Source organism: Olea europaea, chromosome 11, assembly GCF_002742605.1.
Source record: "Olea europaea var. sylvestris chromosome 11, O_europaea_v1, whole genome shotgun sequence".
Lineage (NCBI taxonomy): Eukaryota > Viridiplantae > Streptophyta > Magnoliopsida > Lamiales > Oleaceae > Olea > Olea europaea.
This window is the reverse complement of record NC_036247.1, coordinates 20,838,412-20,851,491: the sequence shown is the minus strand read 5'-3', so window position 1 is coordinate 20,851,491 and position 13,080 is coordinate 20,838,412. Positions and strand designations below refer to the sequence as shown.

At 33.5% G+C, this 13,080-nt stretch overlaps 1 protein-coding gene across 1 annotated transcript; it reads right to left on the bottom strand.

Moving 5' to 3' along the window:
- Nucleotides 1-11,136: 11,136 nt before the first annotated feature.
- On the bottom strand, nt 11,137-13,073 carry LOC111403728 (tetraspanin-8-like). The gene is made up of 2 exons (XM_023032336.1): nt 12,453-13,073; nt 11,137-11,659 (listed from the first exon to the last, which is right to left on the bottom strand). Exons 1-2 carry the CDS (start codon nt 12,957-12,959, stop codon nt 11,357-11,359), a joined length of 810 nt encoding a protein of 269 aa, XP_022888104.1. The 5' UTR covers nt 12,960-13,073; the 3' UTR covers nt 11,137-11,356.
- Between the last annotated feature and the right edge of the window lie 7 nt (nt 13,074-13,080).

The window sequence follows — 13,080 nt, the reverse complement described above, 5'->3', positions numbered from 1 at the left end:
AAGAGTTTGCCAACCTCTTGATCACACAATTAGTGAATCCCACTCAGATTTGTGAACGCCACAAGAAAAGAGATTTCTTGATAAGTTCAGATTGTTCAATGAAAAACAATGAAGCAAACTCCACATAATACTGCAACCATGCTACATTAGCAATATCCCTATCCAACCCATTCAGAAATAGAGCAATAGTGGCTTCTCAATCTTCCTCCACATTCTCCCTAATCATTAATATTTTCATCTCCTTGTGGTAGTCCTCTACAGTCCACGACCTCTGGTACAAACTTTGTAACTTTTGATGAAGTTCTCTATAATAGTGACTAGGCATGAACCTCTTCCGCATAATAGCTTTCCACTCATCCCAAGTATTGATAGGTCTCTCCCGATTCCTCTGCCTCGATGTCGCCACTTGATCCCACAAAGTTATTGCATAATCAGTGAACTCAAGGACTATTATCTTTACTTTCTTCTCTTCCAAATAATTGTGGCAATCGAAGATCAATTCCACCTTCTTCTCCCACTCTAAGTAAACTTCTGGATCACTTGGGATTGACATTTTTACATTGCCCATGCCTCCATTCACTTCGTCTCCGTTATTATTTCTACCCGTCTTTCAATCCTATCACTTCTATTCCTCATTCTCCCCATTTCAACCTCCATTAATGTCTCCTCATCTATATTACTACCTTATACATACTCATCACGCATCTTTATCCTACGTTCTTGTCTACCCTATCTTTTTACACTAGGTACTTCTACACATGCCCCCTATGAAGATTAGTAACTGTAGTGTCTAGCATTTCCGTCCAAGCCTCCTATCGATCCATCATATCTCACATATCCACTAATAGCCTCTCAAACCTCTGCATCACATTGTCAGACATGTTGATTTGATTACCCTTACTGTCTGAATTTGATCCTTCCATTTCAGACATCCTAAATCTAAAATATTTCTGCCTAACATACTTCGATCGTGCAGATGCACCTACGACTAGTACAATGAGATCAGATGCACCCGCTTTTCGCCCGACATTCAGTGCACCACCATCTGAACAGTACTTATCACCAAAGCAGGCTCCTACACGCAGGCGAGACCCCTCTCCGACGAGCGAGCCAAACATCGCAGACTACTATGATCCGGAAATGTTTCAAACCAGACGCATGACTCGATCAATGTCCATGTACTACCACCCGAAGATTTACCCTCGGGAATACCCTTGACTACCTTTCATTAGTTTTTGTTCGTGTCTTGTTTACTGTCATTGCATTTTATCTTCAAATATTTGTTACAATTTACATTTGCTGGAGGTCAGGTCCATGCCCCCCTCCTCTATTTGTTTTCCCGCTTTTCATTATATAAAATAAACCACACTAGTGGTATTTGCTTAAAAAAAAAAAAAGGAGTCCTAGAATTATGAAAGTTACCAAAAATATGTATTTGAACCAAAATGGGATTCTCGAGAGAAAATTAAAACTCTTGGTCTCGAAATACACCATGTGGCCGCATGGATCAACATTTGCCACCGATCAGTTTTCTTCTTCCTCTTGGGCAACCTCATGAGGCATAAAGCCTTGCAATCGCATGGCTTTACGATAGACCATATTCCCAGCTTCTTGAATTGCATTTCCTCCAAGTTGTTTTGGCCTTCGGCATCCCCACATATACTTGGAATTTGGCTTGTAAACCTCGGCATTTTGAATTACATAACCCTATCAAATAGTCGGACGATTTTGTTGGCTCTCCAAGGTCTCGCACCCCTTATCAAGGGCCCGTTTGGTAGGGATTTTGAGAATTGATTTTTTGACCGTTAGAAGAAAAGTGGGGTCCACATGTGAGAGAAGAAGTCAAAAATTAAGGCTATTTGATACTCATGAGTCAAAAGTGGGGACCGCTAAATGTACACTTATGAGATACTCATGAGTCATTAAGATGAGATCACGTGTCACGCATCCAAAGCTAACCACCTCTTCTTATGAATTTCTAAAAAATTTTCCAGTTTCGAAACGTGTATGAAAACAATTTAAAAGATTTTGTACAATCCATTGAATAAAAGAAAAAATAGGGGATGCAAAGAATCAAAATTAAGAGAGAATAAAAAATATTTGTCGGTTTCCTGGAAATATGTGAATTGCATCAATCAGTTTCAGTTTTGGATTAAGACATATTATTTTAGCAGATATAATCTACCACTCTAATAATTTCTGTCTCGCAATACATAATTGGTAAATATTGTGGACAGGAGCATTGATAAGATGTTGAGAGGGCTATGTAAAATTAAAACACATGCACACTTTCTCTTTGTGTTTAAATTATTTTGGTTTTTAGATTAAATACAAATGCTTATTTTCACGTTTTTAAATTTCCATTAAAGTTACTTGCAACTGGTCCCAAAATTTGTCCAATGAGAGATTTTTAGGAGTACGAACAATAATGCACAACGCTGAAATATGATATGATATGTTATGGAATTGGTATAGAGTGTAGACCATTTGCCAGACATGAATACAATAAAAGAATCTATGATTGATTTCTCGATGATAAAAATAAATTTATTAATAGAAAATATTGACTATTTTTAAAAATTGCAAATAATTTATCCATTTCCAATTTATTTATCAACTGGATTAGTTGTACAAGATAAAAATTTTTTGTCGCTAATGCATCATTGGGTGTGTACGAATCACACTACAAGAAATTTATACTTTCCCTACAAAATTTTGAAAGACAATTTGAGATTTGTATGTGGATATTACTTTTTCCCACAAAAAAGATATTTTGTAGGGCTATAATTTACTTCAAAATTTTCAATAGTAAAAGAACTTGTGTCCAGAGAATTTAGTATTTTTTCTAGAAAAAAAATTTAACGTACAAAATATATCTTTTGAAAATAAAAATATTTGACATATTTGTAGGCTATCAAGTATGAGCGGAATTTTTTTTAAATTTTAATTCTTTCAAAAAAAAATTACATTTTTTTCTTTTTCTTTTTCTTTTCTTTTCTTTTCTTTTCTTTTCTTTTCTTTTCTTTTCTTCTCTTTTATTTTCTTTTCTTTTCCTTTTTCTTTTTCTTGTATTTCCCTTTTTCTATTCTTCCCCATGTTCTCTTTCTTCTTCTCCCGTCACCTTTTTACTCTGCTCCGTTTCGCAAACAGATTACTATTCGGCCACCTTCAATCAACCACCAAGCCCACTAATTCCCAAGCGGCCCAAGTCAGCATCAGAAATAGCTTAGAGGTAGTGAAAATCACATCCAACCAAATATTTAAAGATCCAACTTCAAAAATATATCTAGAGTTTGTTTATACAAAAATCAGATATAAATTCAAATCTTTAATGTTAAAAATATTCAATTTCTCTTTCCTCTATTTTTTCTCTAAATTATAACCACCCATACCCTAAAAAATCCAAAATCACTAATCACATGGCCCACATCTCTCTCTTCTTCTCCCCCCAACGCTCTGGTGACAATAGGTAGAAGAAAGGCTGCTCCGGCTCCATCGGTCGCTCCTAGTTTAGGCGGTGCTACGGAAGTAAATATGGCTTGCAGGCTCAGGCAGCCCATGGCTTGATTCGGAAAAAGTTCGAGCTGGTCTGGCTCGTGGCTCAGAAGGACTGAGCCGAGGCTTGGGTCGAGCCCCATTTTGAAGCATCAACTCAAGTTCAAGCCAACCAATGTAGCTCGTTAAGCAGCACAGATCAGCCCATGTCACGAGTCATTTTCGGCTTATAACAAAAATAGAATTAAAAAACAATGAAAATTAAGAAGATAACAAGACAGCCAGCTATTATAGAAAGTACTAAATTGAAAATTTTATTTAATTTATAATTCATATAAATTGCACAAACTTTAAATTCTTATTAGACTTATCATGAATTAAAAAAAGTGAGCTAGCTCAGCTCGGCTCATTAAGGGTTGTGCCGAAAGCTTGGGTCGTGCCTAGACTTTTTTGTGGAGTAAAAGATCGGCTCGGCTAGAGCCAAAAATGTTCAAACCATTTTTATTCGAGTCGAACCTGAGTTTCGAGTTTTGGCTCAACTCATTGACATCCCTGTATAATGTTCGGTACACTGTTGTACATGACCTGATGCAATGGCGCCTCGCAACGATAGAACTACCATCACGACAATTGTGTGCAATAGATTGAGGCCTCTATTTTCATCATGTACTAATGTATTCATCACAACAAGATCAAAACCACCATTCAATTTTCTCGTGGATCTATTTTCTGATTCATCTTTTGCAAGGAGTCGATTTGTTTTCTCTATTTTAGTCTGTATCTTTGAGTTGGTGCCAATGGTTGTGGTGTGGTAGAGGTGAAGGAGATGGTGAGATTGAAGTGGTCGTGGTGGTGATTGTTGAAATATGCAGTGGTGGTGGTGGTGGTGGTAGTGGTGGTGGTGACGATGGCAATGATGCCTAGTTTGGGGATTTTTTGGTGGTGGGATGGTGTGGTATGGCGTGGTATGGTGGAGATAGAGATGGCAATTGTGATTCTTAGTACGGGCAGCTAGTGGTGGTGTACTAATCGTGATGATGGTGAGATTGTGGTGGTGACGACAGTGGTAGTAGAGTGCTGGTGGTGACAGTGGTCATGAGATGATGAATCTAGTGGTGGTGGGTTGGGTTGTATAAAGAGGGTTTGTGACCAATTATTTAGTCATTGCAACTAATACATTGGTTAATTTGTAACCAATTATTTGAAATTATGGCCAATAAGTTGGATATTTTGTGATTAATAAGTAATATGTGAAAGATAACTTGTGATCAATAAATAATGTGCGACATAAATAATTGAGTCGCGACTTATAAAATTAATGATTTGCGACTAATAAATAAATCGTGATTTATAAATTGTTTATTTGTGACAAATTAATAAATTGTGACTTGTAAAATTTTTGATTTATGACCTTGAAATAATTCGTGACCTATACAAAAATTTTATTCGTGATCGAGAAATAATTTATGATCAATTAATTTGATCATTTGTGACCAAATAGTATATAATTGTGACCTTAATATATTTAACTAATAAAAAATATTTTTAATTAATTATTTCATAAACAAAATTTAATTAATATCTAATTTTTGAATTTTAAATCTTATTTCTTAGTTTTGAAATGGACCATACTTTATGTCTTTATATAAGATTTTCCCTTAGATGTATCATTTATTATTTTTATTTGTTGGATTGTTATTGATTTAAAGGGGAATATTGTGAAATGCAAATTGGGTTATTTAGTGACTATTAATTCATTTATTGGGTTGCTATTAATTCATTTATTAGGTTATAGGGAAATATCATATATCTACAGTAAAATTAAGGTTCAAAGTCGATTGAAAATGTTATAGGTTCAAAATTATTCCTTAAGTTGTATTTGAATTGTATAGCTTTAACCAATTTGTGTAGGAAGATAAAACTCTCGAACCGAATCGGATCCAAACCAAACTAAATCAAATCGAGCTATTCTTCTTCACTTAAATACAAAAACGGTCATCTGAATAAAAAAACCAACGGATTTGGTTTGCTTCTTGGTGTAGACCAAGAATCGAAAAATCAAATAAGAAGTTAATCTCCCTTTTGTTTAAATTTTTTATATTAGACAAGCCAAATTATTTCAATTTTTTTGTAAATGAATTTTTCAACTAATTAATTGAACCCAAAAATATATTTTTTCCTATTTAACTGGCCAACTAATTAATTTAGCCCAACAAAAAATATGGTTTTTCTATTTTTAATTTTCAATTCAAGTTCAATTTAATCACATTGACCTAAATTTTTCTCAAATCTCTCATTCTATCGTGTTGTTTTCTGTCATTCTAAAGAAATCAAATTGAAAGCTTGACTGAGCATCTCTTCATTATCGTAAGCTCAACACCTTCCTCTTCTTGTGATATTAACAGCCAAATATATGAAAAACTCAACAAATAGATGCCCAAAAGATATCACAGGATTAGACTACGTTATTTTATAAGAGTTAAGATTGAACATGTCATTAGTTGAATTAATGTAGTGTTATTGTAAATATTAAAAATTTAATTACTGTAAGGAACCTCAAAACTGAATGAAACTAAATTGAATCGAACCGAATCCAATGGAACCAAACCATTTTGGCTCTATAATTAAATTTGGATTTCGATGATTCTACTTACTAAATACTCAAAAATTCGGAAGAATCGAATCAAACTTGATCGATCAGACCATATTCAACCTTAAATTTATGGACAAATCATAAATTACATCAATAAGGAAGGATTAGCAATATACAATGATATGAAACTCAAATCAAAACTTAAAAGCAAAATAGCTCAAATCAAAACTTACGCCCGAGTGGCAGGGTAATGCTAAACGAGCATCAAGTTCCCTGCTTTGAGCGGTCAAGTGGAAATTAGGCGGGTAGTGAGTGAGAATGCATCGTAAATTTTTGCCTGCTCCATATCTTGACCTCTTCAACAATTGCGGAATTAATCAATTTCTGTCGATTCTTGATGATGCCCTTCCATTTTTATGTGTTTAATTCCAACATTATACTAGGTTAATTTTTCTCATGTATTAGATGAAGATAAAACCCTTTATTATTTATTTTTAATTCGAGACACGTGGTTTAGTTAAAGTTTTGCAATTCTTAATTAATCTTGCATGCTTAATTTATTATTTGATTGCTTGATCACCAATTAAATATATCATTGCTTGTTGTAGTGTTGGGAAGCTCACAATAGATTTAGAACACTGCATGATTAACACATGTGCAATAAATTTTAGGAATATTATTTATCGCGTGTGCAATCTTTAAGATAATTGTGAAATTAAATGCGCTCTATTCATTCAAATTCGGACTAGGAATATATTCGGGTCGTGAATATGATAGATTTAATTTGTATTGAAAAAGAAAATTAATTAAAATAGAATTATCGATTGTCAAGAACGCAAGAATGAAACTAGCTATGTAGTTGAGAATTGGAATAGATAATAATAGGTGGATTCGTAATCCAATACACTCTTCCCTTATTAAATTTGCATTTTACTCGCTTTCGTAGATTAAGTTAGATTAGTTAAAAATTACAAAACACTTTTATTTTATTTACTTTGGATCTAATTAGGGATTAGTACACTCCATTAAATTTTATTTCTCATAGGACGATACCCTCAACTCACTAAATCTATTACTTATCAACGATCTCGTACGCTTGCAGGTATCACAGGAACAATGATTGCATAAGATCATGTCTTTAAAAGACATATATGAAGTGGGCAAGAACACGACAAAATCAAACACTAATCCTCTTCATTATATTTACTTTCAAGGTTTCCAAATCAACAATAATTTTCTTCGAAATAGCTAGGCGATCTTCAAGTTATGTGTCTTCTGTCATATAATGAGAATGAAGACCCTACTTCAAATGTAATTTGCTAGTTAGACCCTTTGTCATACATAATTTCTCCAATTTCAACCATAATGTAACAGTGGTTTTCTCCTTCTAAATATTTTGAAAAATATTATTCGAAGGATGAAAATAAATCTGTGATAGGGTTCAATCCTTACTTTTTTCCTACGACATCCAAGTTGTGAGCATCTTGTCAAATTCGATCAAAGCATCATCCAAATCCATCTTAGCGAGCACTACTCAAATCTTTACTTGCTACAATGAAAATCTTGTGTTGCGATCCAAAAGTGAAATATCATACTTCATGGTTGCCATCACAAAAGATCAAATTGACCTCTTGACTTAATCGAACCTCGCTCTAATACCAGTTTGTTGTGATATCAAGGTGAATATATATGTCACAATATAAAGTAAATATCACAAAATGCACATGAACAAAAGATAATTGGTAAAAGAAAGGAGAATTCATTAAAATATGGAGAAAAGAATACAAAGATATCGTTTTTGCAATATTGTCTAACCTATCAAACTGGTATTAGATGTCGTTGTATTTAATCCATTTTAATATATGTAGCCCAGTAAACCCTATATCAAATGGCAAAAAGAAATATTAAATTCAAAGTTCAAGTACGGAATAAAGTTGAGAAAACCACCTAAACTCTCTAATCTAATCGTGCAAATTTTCGTGATGAACATGGACTTCGAAGGCAATGGACATAAGCATCACACCTCAGCAAAATGGTGTACTGGAAGAAGGATTGGACTATAGTTTACATGGTGAGAAGCATGCAGGCAAATGGGGAAATACCAAAGAGTTAGGGGCCTTAAGCATTAATTAGAGATTTCTTTTTAGCATTTTATATTTTGAATTTTAAATTTGAGATTGAGCCAATTTTGATGGATCATATATGTTGAACTTGATTCATGACTGGTGATGTAGTCAACAAATCCCAATTATACTCACACCTACTCGTGCAGCTCCTACACATTTAGACAAATCATTAAAAGAATGTAGCCTTCTTCGATGGTGAGGGAGGTGGTCGCGAGCACTATAAATATCAAGTCAATCAACTTGTAGATATATATTTAGAGCATGTTTGGTACGGATTAAAATCTGATTTTAATTTAAGTCAAAATTAAACAATCAATATTAACTACATCTTTCATGAGTCCCACAACTTTTCAACCACAAATTTCAAAAACTTCTATTTCAATCTACTAAAAAATATAATTTTAATCCCCACCAAACATCCTTTTAGATATAAAATGGACGGAAGACATAAGCTACAAAAATGTACAGGGCACCGAGGTATAGAAAGAACAAGAGTTAAGCAATAACACTATTGAGAGCAGTGGCAGAGGTAGTTGGGGGGGGGGGCAGTGCTAGGCTTCCCCCAGCCCATATAAGTATTTAAGATAAAATTGAAGAATTTTGGCCCAAATTAGCGTTAACCCAGCTCTCCCATATAAATATCTAAGATGAAATTGTAGAATTTTGACCCAAATATTAGTATTAGCCCAACTCTAGTTTAAATCTCAACCCAAATCCAATGTCAATTATTCAAATTGTATTAAAAACACTACAATTATTAATTACTCTTTTCATGACGTTCATGAAATATGAATATTTTATTGTCAAACTAGATATTTTATTTAATGCATGTTTGACTAAAATTTACTTATAATTATTAAGTAAATTTTATTGTAGATAATTTGTATTGATTAGATCTAAAAGAAAAATTACTTATTTTAATAGTTTGAGATACTAAGTATTTTTCTAAATTTAAAAGTAATTGATTTTTTTTAGTAATCCATATGTTTTCATTTATTACTAATTCATATTTATAAAAAAAAAAAGTTACTTATTTTGACCATAAAATAGATAATCAAAATAAATAACTTAATATAGATTTGATATTTACAATAAAAAGAATGATTGTTAAAACTTATTTATTTATAAAGTAATCTGTATTGACAATAAAAAGAATATTTATTAAAACTTTCAGTTGTTTGTAAAGACTGATCGTCAAAATTATTAAAAGAGTACTCATTAAGTAATTTTTTAAAATTTTCACTGGTGGATATGTATTTCTGTTTATTTCAATCATAATTCGGTTAGCTTTATTTTTCAAGTAAACGTTGATTTTCTATTTGGTAAAAAAATACAAAGATTTAGTTGAATATCTTAATGTAAGACATCTAAACTTTTTTTTTTTCATCAAGTGTCGTATACTTTTTATAGTGAATGTCACAAAAATAGCCTCCGAAACTCAACTTCTTGTGGTGTAAATTCATTCACACTTTTTTATGTTTTAGCCAATCCTAACCTAATTTTCTGGCTCCACCCCTGATTGAGAGTGTAAATTGTATCACCTTCAAATTACATCAAATGAAAGCTTTTATAGTAAAAAGAGGTGGAGTGATTACCATTGGATTAAAAGAAACATGGCCTCATCTTAGCAACCCCTGTGTCTTCTCCTAGTTGTTATTCCATCAGTCCTAGGTTCACGAGCATTTAATGATTCTGAAAAGTAGCCACCCCATGACCTACGCTTGACATCTAAAGGTAAGCTAATAAGTTAACTGAGAGGTATTTGCTGCAGAGATATCAAATCAATCATTAAAAAGATCTCGACTAAGGTGATGCATTACTTCGACTACCTATATTTTATGGCCTCGATTTGGCCAAATAGGATGATAACATGGAGTGCTAGTCTAATTAGGCTTCCTAGTTGCTGTCACTTGACATATGCTTGGAGCCTCGTCAGATGAGGCATGACTATATCTTTCACAAAAATGGTTGCAATGATTTTGTGAAATGAAAACTTCCCAAAAAATAAAACAGTTTCCCACATTTGAACAAAATTTTAATTAAAACGATGATAGTGAAGTATTTCTCCTTAATTGGAGAAAGTCAGTATTTTTCATTTTTCAGTCCTCTTATTGCTTATTTGTGTAAATTTTCCAATTATTTGTATATTACTCTCACATCATATGGTGATTTCTTGGTGGCACCAATTGTTAGGAGACGGCAATAGCAATATGGGGATGGACGACGGGAAAGGGCAGGTCAGGGTTCGAAGCAAGAGGAAATTACGTGGGATACCTCATTTTATAAAGATATTCATATAATACATCTTAACATTTCTGTTATTATATTTACTACAATATTCCAGTATAAAGGAAATGTTAAAATAAGCAAAATCACCCATCTAATTTTAATCCACCCAAAATCACGCCTTCAAACAATTCTTGTAATTCTTACACCATAATTGATAACGGTGTTCTAAAAGACATAATGTGTGGCGATAAGTGGAGGTCAAGCTACAAGTTTAGGAGAAGCATAGGTATAAGAAAAGCGTAAAAAGACACTTTCTTATTTTAATATTATTTTAATCTCTTAAGTATGAAATAATCATATGAAATTTATATCATTTCTCATCGAACTACTAGGCCATGTGATTTTAATAAATTTTCAAATTTAACTATTTCAAATTTTAAGCAGCTTAACTACTTACTCGTATGTTTGATAAGGAATATTGAATAAAGTTTACCGTCACTAAATTAGCACAAACTCTGTACATACAATGACAAATTTGTAGGGGAAATGTCATCGTTTGTTTTTCATTATTTGTCCATTAAAATAAAAGAATATGACTATTATCAATCACATCAAGTCACTATATTTGACTTTCTATCTCTTGTGTTGAATCCATAATGACTGTATTTTTTATTCTCATTTTTACATTAATGTTACCAAACGGGGCCATACATAGAAAATCAAGATATATAAGGTCTGAAAAACGAAATGAAAACAGTGTACCATAAACCTAATAAAACTTTAGGACAATGCTACAAACACCAGAAATAATTAGAGATGTACTACTAACAGGAGATATTTCCTGCACACTGTACGCAGGAGATCAGTTCTGATACTACTAATATCTACTCAAACCAGAATCTTATGGACACATTCAAGGATATCGTTTCCATCCGTTGTCCTCCCGATTGTTTCTAAAAGCGCAGCATCCAACGGAGTAGACGATTATGAGAAAGACTAGGAATATGATGTTGATGACAGCCACTCTCTTCCAGTCTCTCTTGATGTTATCCAGCAACCCAGCCTTGCATGATTGGCAGCTATAGCACAAAGCATTAGGGTCATTGCTCCACTTAGCGCAGTCGGAATTTGTTGACGACGATTGAGAGGTCCTAGTCCAGTTGGTGGGGCTAACATACTGGAAGTTGCAGTCGTTTGATGGTTTACAGCAACCAGACTGAAGAAATGATACAAGAACAGTATTAGTAAGTTTGATAGAGAAGTTGGGTTTTCGAATACGAAAACGAAAGAAACTGGATGGCAAATCCAAGATCAGCTAACTAGCGAACATGATTAGAATATTATATTAGAGAGGGAATGGACGTACAAGAAAACAATTGCCACAGCTTATATAAAAGTTGGTGAAGCATCAGAAGTGTACTAACAGATATGTACACTGAAGTTCTGTTTGACATTAAGAGTGTTTGAGCCACATTATAATGAAAATGAGAATGATAAATAGAGTCGTTATGGCCCCACACTAGAGATAGAAATTTAAAAATGATAGTGATGGATAACGGTTATATTTTTTATTTTAATGAGTTAAAAATGTGGCTTAAACAGGGGCTAAGATTACATTTCTTTGTCGATTTCATATTCTTCATCGTTATTATTGTTGCTCAAATCACTAACACTTTGCTATAACTCACTCAGAGGTTTAAAGGAAAAGGATAATTCATAAAAGACAATGAATTGAAGAGAACATGTGAGGAACGTGTTAGGAAGAAATATCATAGGAAATAATAAATAAATAAAGTTTGTGAGTGGTGACCCAAACCTTTATGGTATAAGAATATGTCAAACAAAGAGATATTTATTCCTTATTCGCTCAAAAAGATATCAGATCCCCCATCAACTTTTAAAAACAATTAGATTTATTGCATATAATTAAGAGAAGGATCTTAAGTTTTCTTGTTTACAATGAATTTCCAAGAACCAAATAATGCAAAAATTATGTATGCTGCATTTACCTGAAGAGCAGAGAGGCGTTCCCTGTAAAAATCTTCAACTCTGGTGGAGGAGCCATCATCCAGCAACCTCTGGCAGATCTTACTGTCTTGCAAACAACTCCTAATCTTATTCCAATTCTTGTCACTGTTGACCCGTTTCTGCAGCCAGTTAGAGTAATCTCCAAGCCTGTATTCTTTGTAGCCTTTATCAGATAAGGACTCTCCGGCCCCTTTATTTGTAACCACAAAAGCAAAGATTGTGAAGCAAAATAGCAAGACAATCAACAAGAACATGACAAGGAGATAAACCCATAAAAGCCATGTAATTCTGCAGCATGATCCCACTAAACCTGCCAAAGAAACAAGCAGAATAAACACTCCCAAAGCGATTACGGGTTTGTCAAGAAACCGCTCGCACTCTGTGTTGGCTTGTTTTGAGAGCCATATGCCACCTCCTATGATGGGGATCGAGAGCAAAAGTGTTACGAAATTAAGAATGCCGACCAAATTGTTACTCACACGCACCATTGAGGAATTCAAGAATTTATCAGAATATCGAGTAAAAAGGCGGAGAATTCAAGAAAGTTAGACTTTTGTAATGATGGATATATGCATCGATGCGGTTGTATATATACAAATATGTGGGGGG